The sequence below is a fragment of the Toxotes jaculatrix genome, chromosome 11, assembly GCF_017976425.1.
Source record: "Toxotes jaculatrix isolate fToxJac2 chromosome 11, fToxJac2.pri, whole genome shotgun sequence".
NCBI lineage: Eukaryota > Metazoa > Chordata > Actinopteri > Toxotidae > Toxotes > Toxotes jaculatrix.
Window position 1 is genome coordinate 359,322 of NC_054404.1, and position 18,539 is coordinate 377,860.

The 18,539-nt window shown below is 45.7% G+C and overlaps 1 protein-coding gene across 4 annotated transcripts; it reads right to left on the reverse strand.

The window, feature by feature from the left end:
• Window positions 1-626: 626 nt before the first annotated feature.
• On the reverse strand, window positions 627-18,478 carry si:dkeyp-121d4.3. 4 transcript variants are annotated; one of them, XM_041049078.1, is made up of 22 exons: window positions 17,565-18,478; window positions 17,424-17,474; window positions 16,913-17,100; window positions 16,763-16,805; window positions 16,295-16,420; window positions 15,774-15,881; window positions 15,472-15,690; window positions 15,076-15,222; window positions 14,710-14,946; window positions 14,292-14,510; window positions 13,824-13,970; window positions 13,495-13,734; window positions 13,185-13,376; window positions 12,849-13,103; window positions 12,320-12,424; window positions 12,006-12,143; window positions 10,799-10,906; window positions 10,544-10,581; window positions 9,475-10,328; window positions 7,919-9,441; window positions 7,507-7,618; window positions 627-3,273 (listed from the first exon to the last, which is right to left on the reverse strand). In XM_041049078.1, exons 1-22 carry the CDS (start codon window positions 18,213-18,215, stop codon window positions 2,660-2,662), a joined length of 6,315 nt encoding a protein of 2,104 aa, XP_040905012.1. In that variant the 5' UTR covers window positions 18,216-18,478; the 3' UTR covers window positions 627-2,659. The 4 variants fall into 4 exon arrangements, with proteins under 4 accessions (XP_040905012.1, XP_040905011.1, XP_040905013.1 ...); XM_041049077.1 differs by having other exon boundaries at window positions 7,919-10,328; window positions 15,774-15,878; XM_041049079.1 differs by having other exon boundaries at window positions 627-1,916; window positions 7,919-10,328.
• Window positions 18,479-18,539: the final 61 nt, after the last annotated feature.

Consider the following 18,539-nt stretch of genomic DNA (forward strand, 5'->3'; position numbering starts at 1 on the left):
GGATGTACAATCATCTAGAGCTGAGGAAACTGAGGTTCTCTCACAAAAACTTTCAAATTGTTCACAACTGAACGAAAATCAAACTCCAGAAAAAAACCAGAGGACAAACTGGTTCAAATCAGAGAATCTCTACTGAATAAAAATCAACAGCTAGAAAAGTATTAAGATCCTTTTTCAGATTCCTGATAACTGACAGATGTGTGACAGCTGTCAGTCACCCCCGCCCCACCCCTGCAAGACACCACGTTCGGTGGCAGAGAAAACTCACATTTAGCCTCTTACTCTGATGAAAAGGAATCTTAGGATAAGTTCACACTTTTCAAAGAAAACACTGGGCAGGTGTTGATCAGGACACTGAACAGTTTTAACTTGTGATTATTTATCCTGATGGGGAACAATCCACAGCTATTAACAGTCTGTCCTAACCTTTTATTTGTGTGAACTGACTCTTTAATAATCTTTATTTACAGAAAACACCTTGAGAGAGACACCACGTTTGTTTCTAAACTTCCTCTCAGAGGACATGTAATCTGCTGTGAAAACAAACTTTTAAAAATGAATGTGTGACTTTACTCATTTTATTATTGTGAATCCAGGTAAATAAAAACTAATGATTCCTATTATATGATTATCAGAAATTTATTTAAAAATTTTGCAAAACTCAAATAAAGTATCAACATTTTCGAAGTGACCAGAAAAACAGAAACACCATATGATGTTACACACCTTCACATTTAAAGAAAATCAGACAACAGCAAAAAAAAAAAAAACTCTTAAAGAATCAACTCAGCTGACTGGGTGATGTTTCTGTTCTGTCCAGATGTTTCCATCTTCACCATCGAGCAAAAAGACCAAACTGTCCACACAAACTCAGCATGTGCACATCAACATGCTGCCACTGTGAGAAAAGCTCAGGTGATTCCAAGTGTGTCATCCACCTCTGGAGTGTGTTGCCCTTTGGAATAATGCTGAAAAGATAAATGAAACAGTTGATGGACAGAAAATGGAGCAACTCTTTTAATAATGTTTTGTTTGAGTCGTCTCCTGATTCTAGTTTCTCAGCACTGTGAAGTGTGTGAGGATCAGAAAAGATGGAAACTCACACACCAAAGATCTCAGTGCATCAGTTTAAACCTCAAAAATGAGAACGTTTTCCACTGTTGTATTATTTTCAAATTCTAAGGAAAAAATAATACTATAGAATAAATGGTCATTAGCTGGAGCTTTACCATGATACTGTGCATCAGGACAGGCCCCACAGGCTGTGAGATAAATCACATTTAACATGCTTAAGAGATTAGAAAAGAAAAAGAAAAGCTCCAGAATTCAACAGCTTTGTGCTGATATAACTGAAAATACATTTGGAAGTAGAAAATTCTGAAACACCAGGTCCCACTTAATGATCCTGTCTGAAGGACGGTCCACATGGCAAACTCTAGCTTTAAGACCTAAATTATTTCAGTTCTGTGCTTATATGTTGCAGACATGTATTTCCATTTCATCAGCAGAAACTTGAGGTGCAGCATAGAAATACTGTAGATGTTACACAGAGGTGGGGGTGGGACAAAACTCCCAGAAAGTTAAATGAGTAACTGCTGGGTTGAACGGTCCTTTGGTTCATCCTTTAGGACTGAACTCCCACACCGCTAAAAGAGCTCTCTTGGAGATTAAGTGACGATGAGGATGTTTTAAATTTCTTTCATGAATAAAGTGGTTTTCTGGTGAATCTGTTTTCATGGTGGCTTTTGGATTAAAGTCAGAACAGAAAGACAAACACATTTTGAACATCGTCTACTCTCTGTGGATGGGTCAGGTTCTGCTGCGGCGCTGGACGAGCAGAGACATCTGAAGCTTCTGCAGCGTTCACTTTAGCTGCCAGGTCCTCGAGTCCTCCTGAGCTCCATCTTTACTGGAACCTGCAGAGAAAACATAAACTCACCTGGTCGGCTCCAACAGGTACAACACAGTTGGGAGACTTCAGTGGAGAATAAAGTGGTCACACAGAGCTGAGCAGTTACAGCAGGTTACAGTGGTTTTCTCCGGCTTCAGCTCACAAAGTGACACGTGTGCTAACGTGACCTGACACAGTATTTAGAGAAATATTAATATTTTTCTATTGACAAAAGCTTGAAACATTAACAACTGTCAAAACACACACTGTCGTTTGTGAACTTTAATGCATCTGTTCTCCTGTTCTAACATGTTCAGGATGAAGCACGTTAGCTAAGTGTCTATGTCATTACTCACAACCCATTTTTATTTCAATCCCATTTATTGATGATAGTCACAACTCTGTGCAACATTATAAAACCCACTGATCTAATCAACATTAAAATGTACACTTTAGCAGTTAATCCTTAAAAATAATATTCATTACTGCAAGCTGTGGCATCTTGTTTATAAGAGGATGAAAGACTGAGGGAAAACAGCTGATCAGTTAATATCAAGTTTATTGTTTCAGATCAGACAAACAATTGAACAGTTGAGCCTGAAATTCCGACAGGATAAGCTAAAGCTACAAACATGACTGGGTGCTCTAAAGATGGAGTTTTACGAGCATGAATTAAGTCTCTGCAGCTGTTTGAATCAATGTGCCTGCCTAGCTATCATTAGAAATAAAAGACAACATAAGAAAGACAGGAAAGGATTGATACACCTCTTAACTTCTCTCAGATGCCCTGTTCACCTCCATCTCCCACTTCTCTAGGAAATCTTGAAGGTTCAGATTGAAAACGTCGATGCCTTTGGGGGAGAGGTGGACGCCGTCGGCCCGGTACAGGCCCGTGTTTGTGCCGCACCGAATGTTATCATGGGTCAGCGAAGTGCCACCAAGCTCTGAGATTATGTTCTGGATCCTGCGATTCACTGTGGTTCGCACCAGATCGACTTCATGGCTGTCAGCCGAGTGACGCCATACCCTTCGAGGAAGGATGTTGGACCACACGAGGACACACTGCGGGAAGATGCTCCTCATGGAGGTCAGGTCCTTCTTGACAGAGGCTAGTAGGTCAGTGGGGCTGTCAGTGCTCAAGTCATTACCGCCCAGGTGCATGATGAGGACATCAGGGTTTGGCCAGGTGACCTTGAGCTGGTGGAGCTGGGGCAAGAGCTGGGACCACGTCATGCCCTGGATGCCCTTCCACCAAATGGCCACCTTGCTGGGTTCCATGCCCAGCTGCATACCTACCTCCGGAGACTTAGCTCGTGACTCAGCCCAGTAAACCAGCGAATGACCACAAATCCAAACATTCCTGGGCTCGCTCATCGGTCTGCCTACAAATTTTAACATAAACATTTGTAAGACAAAGCCTTAAGATGCTTTTGCACACCAAAACTAGGAATACACCTTAGTCCTGGAGCTGGTTTCACAAAGATTTGTTGGGCCAGTCTTTAGCTTTGGCCAGTTTTGCACACATGGTAGCTTTTGGTAAGTATAATTTCATTTTTAATATTTAGTAACTTTATTTTTTATTTTATGTATTTATCTTTACTTTTTGGAATTTTTTACAAATACCTTTATCTTTATAGATTTTTGTGATATGTAATATGCTGAGTGTCTGTACATTGCTGCTGCAACAGTCAAATTTCCCAGTTTGGGATTAATAAAGTTTGTCTATCTATAGATTTGCTCCTGGAAACATCTGATGCCGTCATCAGTGTGAACTGCACGGCTGCACAAAATTAAGAATGGTCATCTGGCACATCCTCAGTCGACAAAATCCAGAGGTTCTGAAAGATGTACAGATGTCCACTACAGCTAGTCTGACTGTTGGACTAAGGCCATGTTGTCTTTTTAAAACCAGCTCCAGATTTTATAGGTTTCAACAGCAAAGTTTTACCATTAATTCCGCATAAAACATTAGAAAATATTTTTATGCTAAACACCATCTCAGTCTGTTTGTAGCTGTTTCTATCACAAACCTTTTTGGCTCCCATGTTGCTGACTTCACCTTCCTAACTGTTAAATCTTTCTAACTCACTGTATCAATAGCTGACTGAAGAAATGATTATTGCATCAGGAGAGGTAGTAATCTGGCTCTGGAGTTTACAGGCTGATGATTTTGGACATGTAGTAATTCAAAAACATACTGATGTAAAACCAAAAAACAACATTCAAATCACAGAAAGATGTTAGTGATAAATCTTTGTGAATATTTAATAACGTCTGTGCACCGTGTTCAGTTTAACGTCAGGATTTTAGTGACCGATGTGTAATGTAAGATAATTAATGCTGCTTTTTAAAACAATCTGAAAGGATCAAAATAATCACCTACCTTCAATTTCAAGACAACAAATATTGCCTTTCTTGCAATGTACAACTTTTCTTTTTCACTTTAAATCTTCTGAGGACTTTAAAATAAAACTGCATTTATAAAAAAAATACTTATAATCGAAGACGAAGATCTGAATAGCTCTGGTTGACTTTTAGCTGCTTATTTAATTGTCTCCCTAGCTAAAAGACAGGTTTACTGTACGTCCATATCCCATTTTTTTAATTCTGTATTTTATTTGTCCTTCTCCATTTATCAATACTGGCCGAGCATGGAAACATATCGTGTAACAAAAGCTATTATATCAACCTGCCTCATTTCCAAGTTTCCTATGGTCAGAGGTGAATTCAAGGTGAATTCAAGGACTTTTTTTTTAAAAAAAGGACTGGCACTGAATGGACACCGATTAGAAAGACGCCCATTTATTGTTTCCCAGAATTAATAAGCTGTTGATCACTAATTTCGAAAAGATAATGTAGTTAACTATGAAACTCAACACTGAGGTGAGGGACGGACTGATAGGTGAGACATTTACGGTTCTACATTTCTGTTCTCCAACTCCATACTGCACCTCGCCGTCTGTCGGTCCGACCTGTGAACGGCCACAGGACTGAGGACACTTCCTGAGCAGCTTATTTACATGCAAAGAAGAGACTCGCTGTGTGAGAGATCACGGTAGATTTCAGATAGAACAGAAGCAAAAACAGACCTAAAACCATCTGGATAAATTGTTTTCCCAAGCCCCTGAGTCTGACATTATCACTACAACATGTTGCATATGCCGCGTTTTACATTTACACATATTTAAGACTCTGCAAAGCGACGGGAAAACCTCCGGTATCTGCTTGCAGGTTTGTAGTGCCTGAAACCTGGACTCACACTCAGCTCTAATCTGAGTCTCGGTTCCTGTGACTCGACGAGTGAACTGGTGAAAAGCTCTTAACAATTCTGAGCTAACATTTGTTTTACAGACTAAACCGACAAGTTAGATCACAGCCAAGAATTATGAGCATTCCACTCACAGGTACTGAATTTACAAAGATCAGAATTACTTAGTGAATAATAACAAACAAAGGAGCTGCTAAAGATCACGATTAGAAATCATCACTGTAATGTTCAAAGGTGGATGTTTGGTATAGAATTGACCACTTACCGTATTGATGACAGACTACCAGTAAGTCGCATCTGAAATTGCTAAAGCTAACAATTTCCAGCAGATCTCTACATTAGTTCTCTACATTAGCTTCCTGAGCTAATGTATAGGCAGTTTCACGGACTGAAAGGAAAATGGAGCTCATGACGCAGAATTCCTACATTCCCCATTCAAACTTATTATGTTAATGAGTTTAAAACACTAATGTGACATACTGAGCAGACAAAGCTTAGACTTAGCTTGGACAAAATGCTACTTAATATTACTCAGACTGTATTCTTAATGATCAGCATGATAATAAGAAGTACAGAGTTGGTCATTTTCACTGTTGAACACAGACCATCAGTAATTTAGATCTCACACTATTTACGTTAAGTGTAGCTCAACATAAAGCTCTCTATGTTAGCCTCCTGAGCTAACATTAGCTCCACAGACTAGCATTCTAGTTCTAAATTTTCCAGTGTATTACCTGAAAAACTGGGTGGTTCTGATCCAAATGAATACTTTTAACGTGCGGAAACTTCTTTCACTGCATACGAATCAGGAACTTTGAGGATCTTCTGTTAAAATGTCACTTTTCCAGGATATGGCTCAAAGACTTACCAAAGGAAAGGCAATATTCTTTATATTCGATGTACAACACAAAACAATGCAGACAATAAAAAAATTCAAACACCTGGAGAATCTGACTTAAACAACCTGCATTAGCTTGTAAATCAAGTTGTTCCAGAACAACTCAGGCCTTGGTGTAGACTTTGATGAAGATGCCTTACATTTTTGTTTAGCAGATGAACCAGAGTTCATTAATAAAATGTTTAAAAGAATGTTTGTTTTCTCTTTCAAAGATAACCATATGTTAGTTTCTGAATGACCCAATACAACAATACAACCCTGGATATTAACAGCTCATTCATTCTCACTAGACTGAGTCCTGGATTATTCAGGCCATGTCTGTATAAGTCATCTCAACCTGAAGGCATAGTCGTAGTGAAACTCAGGTACTGCATCGGTTTCAAACGACACATAACCTTACTGAAAACATTTCTCATAAGATCATCTGACTATAGAGTGCTTTTGGACTTAAATGGGTTTCTTTAAGCTAGATACCAACGGAGTCACAATATGAAGAGGAAAAAAATGTGTTACGTTGTGGAGTCGGGGTTGTAGCTGGCTTCTTTTCTTGATCGCTGGGATGAAGCACTAGGCTCTGCTAACGTGTGCAGTGGAAGGAGCGACTGAACTTCGTAGCAGATGAACGACTGATCTCTGTACCTCTGCAATGCCCTTGAGACATCTAGACAACCTTGAAGACAGGTTTACGGCTCTGTCAAGGCTCGATTAATGCGCCAGAGGTTCCACTGCAGCTGACTGCAACTCCGTAATAATGCGAACATATGTTGGTGCTACTGGACGAGCACAAGAGCTGCTAGATAAATGTACACGAGCAAAGCCATATCCAGGACAAACCTCGCTGTGATCACTCTCTACCCCGAAGTAAAAACCGGTACAGTAGCGTGCAAGATATCTGTGTAGCATTGTGGTACAGCTACAACAAGTGAGTGAACTCCTATGCTCAGTTCTACATCAGGTCCTAATTTACTGGAATCTATGATGAGGCTGCAAGACCGCGTCAACAGAGAAGCATAAATCTAGCTTAGCACTATCTCTGGGCCTAACTGGGCTAATTAAGCCTTGCTAATCATACATATACTTCAGTAAGATCTAGACAAAACTTAGCAATATTTCATCATGTCTTCTTCTTAACATTTCTACCACGTCCAACTCTGGATAAGTAGCTAATCAAGTATCTCTAGACATCTCGCATAAGCCTGCATAATGAATTTTATTCAGCTCAAAGTACCTGTCTAGGTAAAGAAATGAAAGCAAGATGTTTATCTTTTTGTCTTTAGGTCTAAAAATAATATAAATGGAATGCAGCTGTAAATATCAACTAGAAAATGTATTTACATTTTTGAAGCATGCCCAGAATATAACCTTACTTAATGCTAAACTCACAAACTTCTGTTATTCAAAGATTGCTAGTCAAGTTTAATGTCTATGTAATTCAACAAGTTCCAATACCTGGGGAGATCACTGTGCCTTCCTTGTTCCTCTCGCCTTGTTTCTTGCGGACTAGCATCTCCTGGAACTGCTGCTCCCTCTTTTCCAAAATCCTCTGGTTATACAAATCCAGCTGCAAACATAAACACAACAAACAGAAATATCTTGTCAAGACTTCAAGCTCTGCAGTCGAAACATGGTGGTCTTCTATAAAACGATCTCACAGGGACTGTACTGTGTAGTTGACAACAAGAACCTGTTGTAATGTAATTTGTGTCAAAAACCACACACTTATCAGTGAACTCTTTACTACTCTTCCCAGCGAGTCCCTTTACTGTTCATTCTTCAGTATATCTACTGGAACTTGTTTACTTTTTATTTACTCAAGGTAAAGGTAAAGGTCTGAGAACACTAGTGCTGCTGCTGATTATACCTTCTCTTTCTGCTTTGTCTTGATGTCATCGTCTGTCTCTGAGGCCTGTGGACAGGAGGCTGATGGAGACTCTGTGGGTAAACTGAACTGGACTGATTTGACTGTTTTGGCTGGTGGCTGCACAGCCAGAGATTTAACCGTCTCTATGACCTTCAGGCATCTGGCCACAGTTGTAGAGATGGCTGATTGGCTGTTGTTTGCAGGACCAGATGTTGCTGGTGTTGATGATGGTGATGGTGTCTGTGCTCCTGTGGCAGTGGTCAATGGCTGGGGAGGACTGCGGGAGTCAGGGGACGGAGATGTATGAGGCTGGCCAATAAATGGAAGGACTGAATGATTGGAGGGTGGAGCGAAAGGAGGCTGTCCAGGATGCCGTGGAGGTGGTCCAGGTGGAGGTCCCGGAGGAAATCCAAATCTCTGAGGTGGCTGACCAGTTGCTAGAGTGCCCATGTTGGTGCTTGTGGAGCTGTGGTCTGTGGACATCTGAGCGTTGACTCCAAGTGGCCAGTTGACAGGGGGAAGTGGATGTTGGTACTGAGCCGATGGGGACCCAACAGGTGGTATCGGAGGACTGTTATGAAGGGTACTCCCCATTGTTTTGGTAAGATTATGCAGTTGTTGCGCCTTCTTCAGCACCTCTAATTCCTGCTGATCCAGGAATCCTTCATACTCTGAGACAGCTTTATGTCTGCTGAGCGGCTCCAAACTGGAGGACCTGACAGGAGAGGGAGAATGGATGTGATCAGATTCAACAGAACCTGTTCTACTGGTTCGCAGTTCTTCTCTTGGGGATGAGAGAGTCTCTCTTTCTGTAGAGGAAGACTTAGGGCTGTAGATTTTCTCTTGGGCTCGGCTTGCCAGTTTGGACATATCTCCTGTACTCAGCTTCAGGCCAATCGTACGGAGTAGACTCTGGATCTTGTCGTAGGGTTCCGTCTTGCTCTTTGGTTCATCGCTTGTTCTCTCTACTGAAGACCGTTTAGGGCTTAGTTGTTTCCTTTCTGCTTCTAGAGCTTGACTGCTGCTAGGCTGCTCTTGAGCTAATCCAACAATCCGAGAGAAACCCCCGCCATCCTGAAGTGCCCGCTCATGAGGCAGAAGGTCATCATTAACATGAACCGATTCTGATTTCTTTTCAGCATCAACCTTTTTATTAAGCATATCAAGGAAACGGTCGAGGGGTGGTTTCTCAGGTGGAGGTGACTGATGTGGTGTTGTGTTCTTCAGTTTGGGAGAAGGGCTTCTAGGAGGCGGTTCTGTGGGAGAAGGAGGTCTGAAAGGGGTTTGGGAAGATGAAGTGGCAGCAGTATGTGTCGACGAAGGTTGGGTGGAGGTAGTTGACTGTGGAGAAGGTGAAGGACCATGGGGTTCGGGAGAATGGCTCTGTTTTACAGGGCGATACAAATCGCTGTAAGGTTGGTCCGAGTATGCTGGGTCATAGTAGCGATCGTCATAGGGTTCATCATAAACATCATAGCGATCAGTGTAACGGTGGCTGGCAGATGGAGAACCACCATAGGGAGGTTCACTGTACAGACGACTTTCATAAGGGTGGTCGGTGTAAGGACGGTCACCATAAGGGTGATCAGCGTAGGGACGGCTGGTGTACAGATCACTGTAGCGGTCACCGTACCGCCGATCTTGGTAAGGACCGTATGGCCGGTCATAATAAGGATCATCATAGGGTTGAGGTGGATGATGGTGGTACTCAGGTCCGTCGGGTCGTTTCTTCAGGATGGACCGGACTGGTTTGTACTCAGTGAGTGGCACAGTGATCCTGCCATGGTCGTAGTCTATGCAGGTCCTCTGTCCAGGATCAAGTCCTCTAGGGTCCATGTCCACCAGTGACTTTTTATAGGCAATCATCTCGTTCAGCTCCTCCAGCTCCCGCTTCTTCCTCGCCAGCTCGTCATCCATCACGCCACCACGCCTGAGAGGAGGGCTCAGGTCCCTCCTCCTCCTGTGACTGTCTTCACGGTCTCTGCTGATTCTGCTCCTCCTCTTGCCGGCCCTGTCTTTGCTCCTTTCCCGGCTCCTGCTGCGGCTCCTGCTGGAGCTCTTGCTTCGGGACTGACTCCTGCTGCGGCTGTTGGTTCGACTTCTGGCGCACCTGCGTGACCTCTCTCGGCTTCGCCTATACCTGCTGCTTTTATGGTCCTGGTCAATGCTGGTGCTGCGTCTCCTTTTAATGATACGCCCAAACTGGTCTCTGGGCGGACTCCTGCTCCTACTTCTACTCCTACTCCTAGCCCTGCTCCTACTATGACTCCTGCTCCTGCTCCTGCTGCGGCCATGTTTACGCCAAGTGGAACTGGAACTGTGATCCCTCTTGCCAGCACTGGTCTTGCTGTCCTGTGCTCTAAGATTTTTCACCACCACCTTCAGCTTGTCAGTCTCTGGTTTCCCCTTCCTGAAATGTCAAAGTAAAACATGTTACAGTTTTTACTAATGTAATTTTTTTGTAATTTTTCCATTTCATTTACGTTTACATATAAATAGGTAAATATTTAAATGATAGATGAACAAGAACTTTCTGATCATTCCACAGCATCTTTTCTGCAAACCTGACAGAGATTAATAACAGTAATAACAGTATAATAATCAATAAATTAAATCACAACTCACTCAGTGTCCTCTGAAGCTTTAGTCAGCTTGATGGTCATCTACCCCAGGAGACAAACACACATAAGAATAAAGCAGAAAACGTTAAATGTGCACAGAACAGGGAAATTAATTTGTTTTTACAGTAAAAGTAAAAATAAACTTTGCATTTCAGAAATTATGTGCAAGTTAAAAGTCAGACAAATATTTTGTACATAAAAATGACAGCATGCAAGAAACTATTAAAAGCAGAACAGTGGAAAGCTTTATCGTCCTTACCTTTCCTTTGTTCGCCCCGACACCGCCGAGTTTCCGGACGGGGAGGAAAATGTTCTCAGTGTAACGTTTTATCCTGATGGCCTGGGTCCCTCCCTCTGCCGTTTCATGCTTGGTGAAACAATCAGAAACATGTTTTTACTCAGAAATGTGCGACCCAGGAGACTACACTTCACCTTTGTGTCTTGTCCTACATCCTCTGCTGGGACACATACTCTAAGACCTGACCCTGTGTGGGACAAACTCTGCAGACTATCTGGATGCTGCTGGTCAGAACAAGGCGCGTCTAAATAAGACCTTTTCACCTTTAAAGAGCTTTTAAACAGAACACAGCTGTTCACCCATCAGACTGCTTTATTTCTTCACCAGAAGAAATTCATTAAAAAACTCTGAAGTCAGGACATTCATGACCACTGACAGATCACCACAGTGAAAACGTTTAGAAGCTTTCCCACGACCTGTGGACACTTTCACCTGACATTAAAATGTTGTGTGGATGGCAGGATTTAAAGAAATGTATGGAGAAAATTTTGAAGGTGGAACTTTCACTTACATCTGACATAACGTATTTGGGAAAAGGAAAGCAGGGAATGGAAAATCCAGGGGACAAAGTCAGAATAATGTGAAAAAAGCCATAACAGAGGCAGCTAAAATGCTGGACTGGGTCGAGGTAATGCGTGAGATTTATATGATGGAAAAGTTGACTTTCTCGACTAGAATCAGATAAATGAAGGAATTTCTGGAAAAACTGGGTTGATGTTGTATCACCACTGAGAGCAGGTTTTACCCGGTAAACGTTCGGTATCTTACGGACCGCCTTTATCCTCGCTACAAATGTTTATTGTTCATAAGACTATGTTCTGTTGTTCTACACCTGGAGAAAAAGGGAGTAAAAACATGGACAGAAGGAGATAAAATACTTCAACATATCCTTGATTTACTGTGTTTTATGTTTGTGAGTTTCTGTTTTTGCTCGCTGGTGTCTGTATGTTCTCTATCTCTGGAAACAAGCTGCTGACTGTAGTTGTGACGCTCCTGCAGCCAGCCCTGCTTCGTGCTTTCAACAAACGCCAGTGGTCACTGAACTCTGCAATATGTTTATATGTTTATAGCCTGAAGTTCACTTTGAGCTCAGGCACGTTGACAGGAGTCAACGTGCCTGAGCTCAAAGTGAACTGGACTGAGGACAGGAAGGATGAGGAGGACTCACTGGGACGATGCTGAACTCCACCTTCTCGTTCAGCTCCAGTTTCTTCTTCTCGATCACCTCTGACATGTGGAAGAAGAGCTGGGGGTTTTGAGAGCACTTGATGAGTCCTGAGTCGTCCGAGAACTCGATTACGATGCCCTGGTTAAAAACATCGCAGCACACAAACGTTAAACCACCACAGGGTTTGGTTTCCGTCGGATCAGCATTCATTCTGTGTGGTTCTACAGCTGCTCTGTAAACCAAACACAAGCCTCGGTCTTAGAGACATTCACTTTCTCTGGCTAAGAATAACACAGATTATCCAGAAGTCTTACATGTCGGCGTTGTTCAGTAGACTCCTCGAAGGAGTCGGGCACAATTTCCACGTAGGTGGCCCGCTCCTCTTTGGTCTCCCGATGGGTGGCAATGTTGAAACGCACCTTAACATCAGACACAATCAGAATCAGAATCAGAAATTTAACACAAAGCACTGAGGTCTGATGGATGAAGACTGGTGGTCCTCTCAGCTCAGAGAAGCTGCTGTAAACGAAACGCCTGACGGAGTCTGAGTTCACACACAAACACACTCGCCTGTCTTTAGTTTACTGCTCCTCCAACTGGAAACATAACACATCACAAAACAGATGGACGAGTCAGAAAGTATTCTAATAACTCCAGGCCCACAGAACACGTGACTCATCAGTCCTGAGTCACATGACCTGCGTCAGCACAGTGACAAACTTGCTGAGCATTTTGGTATGGAACAGAGAGAGACAGAGTCATGACCCTGACCACCCTCAGGTGAACGTGAACATCACCGCTCAGGTACAGACCACTGTGAACATCTGACACCTCGTCTCTCACCTTGTCTCCGTCCAGCATGGTGGCGGTCGTCAGCAGGTCGCTGGGACCGAAGGGAAGCTGTTTCTGATGACCGTCTACGGTCATCACCAGTCGACCCATTTCTGGGTCTGGTTTGGCTCCTCCTCCAGCTACAGCCGGCTGGTCCTTCTTCACCTCCACCTCATCCTCCTTCTCCTTTTTCACCTCCATCTTTCCCTCTCGTCCTTCTGTCTTCTGCTTCTCGTCTTCATCCATTTTCTCCAATTTTATTTTGACCTTCATGAAAATAAATGTATATTCATTGTACGACTGCATCATTCACAGCTGCTCAGGGCTGCAGTCGTTTGCTGTTTTTACCTGTGTGAGGCGCGTCTTTCCGTCCACAGAGACTCCTCCCCCCCCCCACTCCTCCTCGTTCTCCTGCGGCTCCTTCTTGATCTCTTTCCGTGGATTTCTGGAAATGGCTTTGAGGACGGTGCCTTCGAATCGCTCCTTGCTGATGTCGTCCAGCGTGCTGGGGTCTCTTATTTTGAAGCCGAGCGGAGTCCACTGCAGGAAGACGGGACAGGACAGTTTACCTGCTAAATCAGAGACTCACAGAATTTAAAATAAAGAAAAATGAAGAAAACCTGGGACTAAAGTCTGACGGTGACCGTCTCTGTCTCACCTTGTCTTTGGCGGCTGCCAGCGCTGCGGCCACCTCCTCCTTCTTCTTCTTCTCTGCCTCTTTCTCTCGCTCCTCCTCCTCCTCCCTCCTCTTCCTCTCCTCCTCCCCTTGTTTCCTCCTTTCCTCCTCCTCGTGTTTCTTCCTCTTCTCCTCCTCCTCCCGTCTCTTCTGCTCCTCCAGGATTTTGTCCTCAATCCTTTTTGTCCTCCTCAGCCTGATCGCTCTCTTCTTTGATTTCACCTGCAGAGACAGAGGAAGGACGATGTCAGGATGTGGAGCTCGTTCACGTCCTGTCCTTTGCGGTCTGGCTCGGTCTCTATCAGACTCACCAGGGCAGTGGTGAATTCCACCTCCTTGTGGATATCGCCGGCGTTGAACTCGGTGTCACTGAAGTTCTCACAAACGTCAAAGGGAAGCTCGCCGTGCTCCTCCGAGTTGATGATGCCTTCCTCTGCACCCAAGTAGGTGATGACGCCCTGAAACACAGTCACACCTGAGGAGCTGGAACCGAAGCAAACAGGTCACAACGAATAAACCCACTGATTAAGAAGATCATTATTATTAAAACTATTCATTTCAGCTGTGACCCTGTGACCCTGCTGTCCTCAGTGGCCCATTGAATCATAACTGATCTCACTGTAAATTAATTTTCCATTGAGATAATAAAGTTTGCCAGTCAATAATCAATCAGCTGCTCGTTCCCCCTCAGGTTCACGGGAGCACACGCTCAGGTGTATGTGTTCAGCTGCGTGGCACAGTGTGTGAGCTGTGTGTAGTTCAGTGGTCAGGAGTGTTACCAGCTCTCTCTTCTCTTTGGTGTAGCTGAAGGTGAAGGGGATTTTGGGTTTGATGTTTGCAGCCCTCCTCTTCCTGGTTACCATGTCGACCAGCAGGTTGATCAGCACGTGGTCGTTCTTGAGCAGCGTCACGCCGCAGTCCCGGTGGTCAAAGGTCACGTTGGTCCTGACGGGACCGATGTTGGCGTGGATCTGCCCCGGGTATCCCGGCATGGAGGGCTAAAGAGGAAGCGGGCGGTGTGAGCGCAGGAGGCGGCGACGCGGGCATCATGATCAGAATTATCAACTGAGCTTAAAGATTACACGAAGCTTTAATCACGACATGAAATCTGCTTTGTTGTCAACAAACTAGTTAAAGCCTGAATCAGTGCGGTGCAGTTACGCTCTGAAACCGCCGCCGCCACCGAGCCGCACTCACCGTGGGTTCGATGATCGGCTGGCTGACGATGCCCTCGTACAGCTCCGTGTCCAGCTTCATGTTGGGCCCCACCTTGGCGTTGGCCTTCCCTCTGAGAGACTTGGAAGAGTCTCCGTCACTGTCGCTGTTGGTGTTTTCGGCCTCGGACTCCTCGCCGGTGGCGGCGGCAGTGCAAAGTGTCAGGAGGAGCGGCTCCTTCACCCGCCGGATCCTGATCGCCTGCTTCCCTGTTTTCAACTGATGAAACACAAAATGAGAACTTTAATGTTTTGGAACTCGGTGGGACAGAAGGTGTTCAACCAGAAGAGAAAGATTCAGGTTTCAGCAAACACAGAGACTAAAGTGTCGGTTCGACAGGGGCCTCACCGTGATGACGGTGAACTCCACCTCCTCGTTGATGTCCTCGGCAGTGAACTCCACATCGCTGAAGTTTTCTTTGATGTCGAAGGGAAGCTCAAAGTGTTTGTCTGATCTGATGATGCCTTCGCCGTCTTTCAGGCTGATGATGACGCCCTGCGGTGGCGCCGAAAGAACAGAGGAGAGTCCAGATTTAAAGAGCCGCATGATTCATGATTCATTCAACTGATCCTGATGCAACTAAAACGTCTGAGATGTTCTGAACACATTCACACTGAACGGCAGAGTTAAGACACTCTGAGTATCGAGGCTCCTTTCTGGGCCACGACATGAAGAACTAGTTATTCTGCAAATATGAAATCACACACAGGCTCTGAACACAGGCGACCAGAGAGCGGGTCCGACCTTCTCCCTGGTCTCCTTGGTGTGGCTGAAGGTTGCCGGGATTTTGGGTTTGATGTTGGTTGCTCTTCTCTTCTCTGTGACGATGTCGGTCAGGAGGTTGATCAGAACCTGGTCGTTCTTCAGCAGCGTCACCGTGCTGTCCTTCCTGTCAAACGTCAGGTTGGTCCTCAGAGGCCCGACGGTCACGTGAACCTGCCCGGGATACTGACGTTCGCCGGGCTGCAGACCAATGAAGCCAACGGGGTCAGCGACAGGAAACGGGAAGGACGACGAGGTCCACAAGATAAAATATTTAAACTGACCTGAGGCTCCGTAATGGGCTGACTGACCACCGCCTCATAGATCTCTGTGTCCACGTTCTCCGTTCCACCTGGAGCCACTTTCACATCCGTTGCTATCAGATTGTTCTGCTTAGAAACACAAACATGGAGAATTTTATACTTAATATTCATCACAGATTCAAAGTGCTGACATCAGTCTGATCCAACAGGAAACAGAAACAAAGAGATGAACTTTCATCTCTTTACATAAAACAGGAAAAGATCAAAATGTGGGGTCAGAGCTGGTTAAACTGGGTTAATCTTCCCATGGAAAAACACTAATAACCAGATCAATATGTTCATGTGTTCATACAGAATCTCCAACACGTGGAGGTTAAAGCTCAGACGAGATGAAGACAGTGAAATAATTAGCATTCAGGGGAAAGTGTGAAGAATCCATGAAACTGATCAGCAGAGACAAGGCGATCAGGCCGCAGCGCGTTTACGTGACTAAAAACCGAATCATCAGAATCGCTGTGCATTGTAGGACGTGGCAGCCTCACCTTCTCCTTGCAGGCGGTGAAGTGAACTCTGACCCCGGGTGTCATGGCTTTGGGGTTTCCGAAGAAGGCGTCGAAGCTGAAGGTGAACTTCTCCAGGTCTTCTCTCTCAATGTAGCCGAACGTCGGCTGAGGATCAGAGACAGACGATCAGTGGACAGATTCAGAGTCCGGGACATGTTCCGTTCATTGTGATGTCGAGACACAGAAAGATGTGGAAACCAGACGTGGATCAGTGAATCTACTGATCGTTATCGTGCTGTTTTTAAGCTGTCATCAGTCTGTGTCTGAGTTTAACGGTCACATGATCGGCCTGGAGACTGCGCCACTCTGCTGTTACGTTCCTCACAAACCAGGTTTCTCATTTACATGATCTTTAAGAAATCAGCTCCCAGGAAAACCCTGACTGTGACCCGATGACTGAAGTTTCTGTAACACAGGGACGAGGATTTACCCCACAGCTGTTCTTACCCCGATGAAGGAGATGATCCCGGTGGACCTGCCTGGAGGAGGCCTGAGGACACAAACACACAGTATCATCATGAACCATGTGATTTGAAAGGGAGTCGGTCGTGAACCAGGGCGTCACCTTGGCAGCTCTACGCGGCTTTCAGCACTTACTTATCAAACGTGCGTTTTCCCAGCAGGCCGAGGGCTTTGGCAGTCTTGCCAGCCTCAAGTTTGGGTTTGGGTTTCGGGGCGGAGGTGGGGTCAGCAGCAGGTGGTTTGGTGACAGCAGGCTCCTCTGTGGATTTCTTAGAGTCAGCTGGAGTCGACTCAGTGGCCGGAGCTGAAATCAGAGCTTTGATCTGAGGAATAAACAAAACATAACAAATAATAATAAATAAGCAAGACAAGAACCAGAAAAACACAGAGAGAAACAGGACGAGATTAATACTGAAGACTTTAATCCACATCTGATTCAAACAAAGACCTGATCCACACACAGCAGGCTGCTGGTGTCCTCCTCCTGTGGTCTCAGGACACAGCAGGATTAATGAGACACGTTCAGGTCAGGTCACGGTGGGACAGCATGGGTCAGACATTCCAATACTCACCTGAGACCTGAGCTGCTGTTAAACTAGTCTGCGATGATTTTTCTGTCTGACACCTGAACCTGGTCTGTACTCACCCACTCGGGCTGGTCCGGCGGCGGGTTGGGCATCGGCTCCTCCACAACAGGCTGAGCAGAGCAGAGAGCACACTGTCAGTTAGCCCAGGACCAACCCACATACACACCGGTTTAATGAGGGACAGGATGTAAGCTGCTCACCTCTACTGTCCAGCCAGGAGGGGGGTAAGCCGGGAACCCGAACGGAGGGGCACAGCTTGGAGGGGGGACAGGAGGCATGGATACCGGCCCATAGGCTGCAGGGTCCGGAGGAGGAATCCCAACAGGAGGGGGCATGCCCAGAGGCAGTACAGGTGGCACAGGTCCGGGTGGACCAGGTCCAGGCGGCCCAGGCTCGGGTCCCCACGGCTCAGGGGGACCTTCGGGACTCCAGCCCGGATGTCCCCAGCCAGGAGGTGGGAGAGGCTTGTCGGGTCCCCAGTCCTCTGGAGGAGGTCTCCAGTGCTCGCGAGGCGGTCGCCAGTCGTCGGGATGAAGTCTCCAGTCGTCGGGGTGTGGACCCCAGTCTTCTGGGGGAGGCAACCAGTCATCGGGATGCGGAGGACCCCACCCCGGGGGCGGCAGTCCTCTTGGTCCCCAGTCGGGAGGTGGAGGCCCTCTCGGGTCCCATTCTTCATGGGGCGGAGGACCCCATCCTCCTGGCGGCGGAGCCCATCCATCAGGGGGCGGTGGTCCCCAGCCTCCATGCGGATGAGGGCCCCAGCCTGGCGGACCCATGTCGAACGGAGGTCCGTCTTCGCCCGGCGGTCCCATGGGGTGACGGCCCCTCGTCGGTCCCTTCCCTCGTCCCATATCCTCACCGGGCTGAAGCGGCTCCGAGACACCGACGAACGGCGGAGCTACCGGGAGCTACGCGGCTAAAATAGCTACCGAGTTAGCTGCTAATCAACCACAACAACCCGAGTTCACAGAGAAGCTCGTCGGTTAACTCGTCGGTTGCTAATATTCTGACTCCACAGAAAGTCGGTGAACTGAAATACATTTAGACATTTTGAGCAGAAAGTGAAGAATTTCCATCGAACTGTGAACGAACTGTTCGCTCTGCTGCTGCTGCTTCTTTCCACTTTAATGGCGGCGAACAAACGTTTGAGCTTCTTTACCGCCACCAACAGGCCG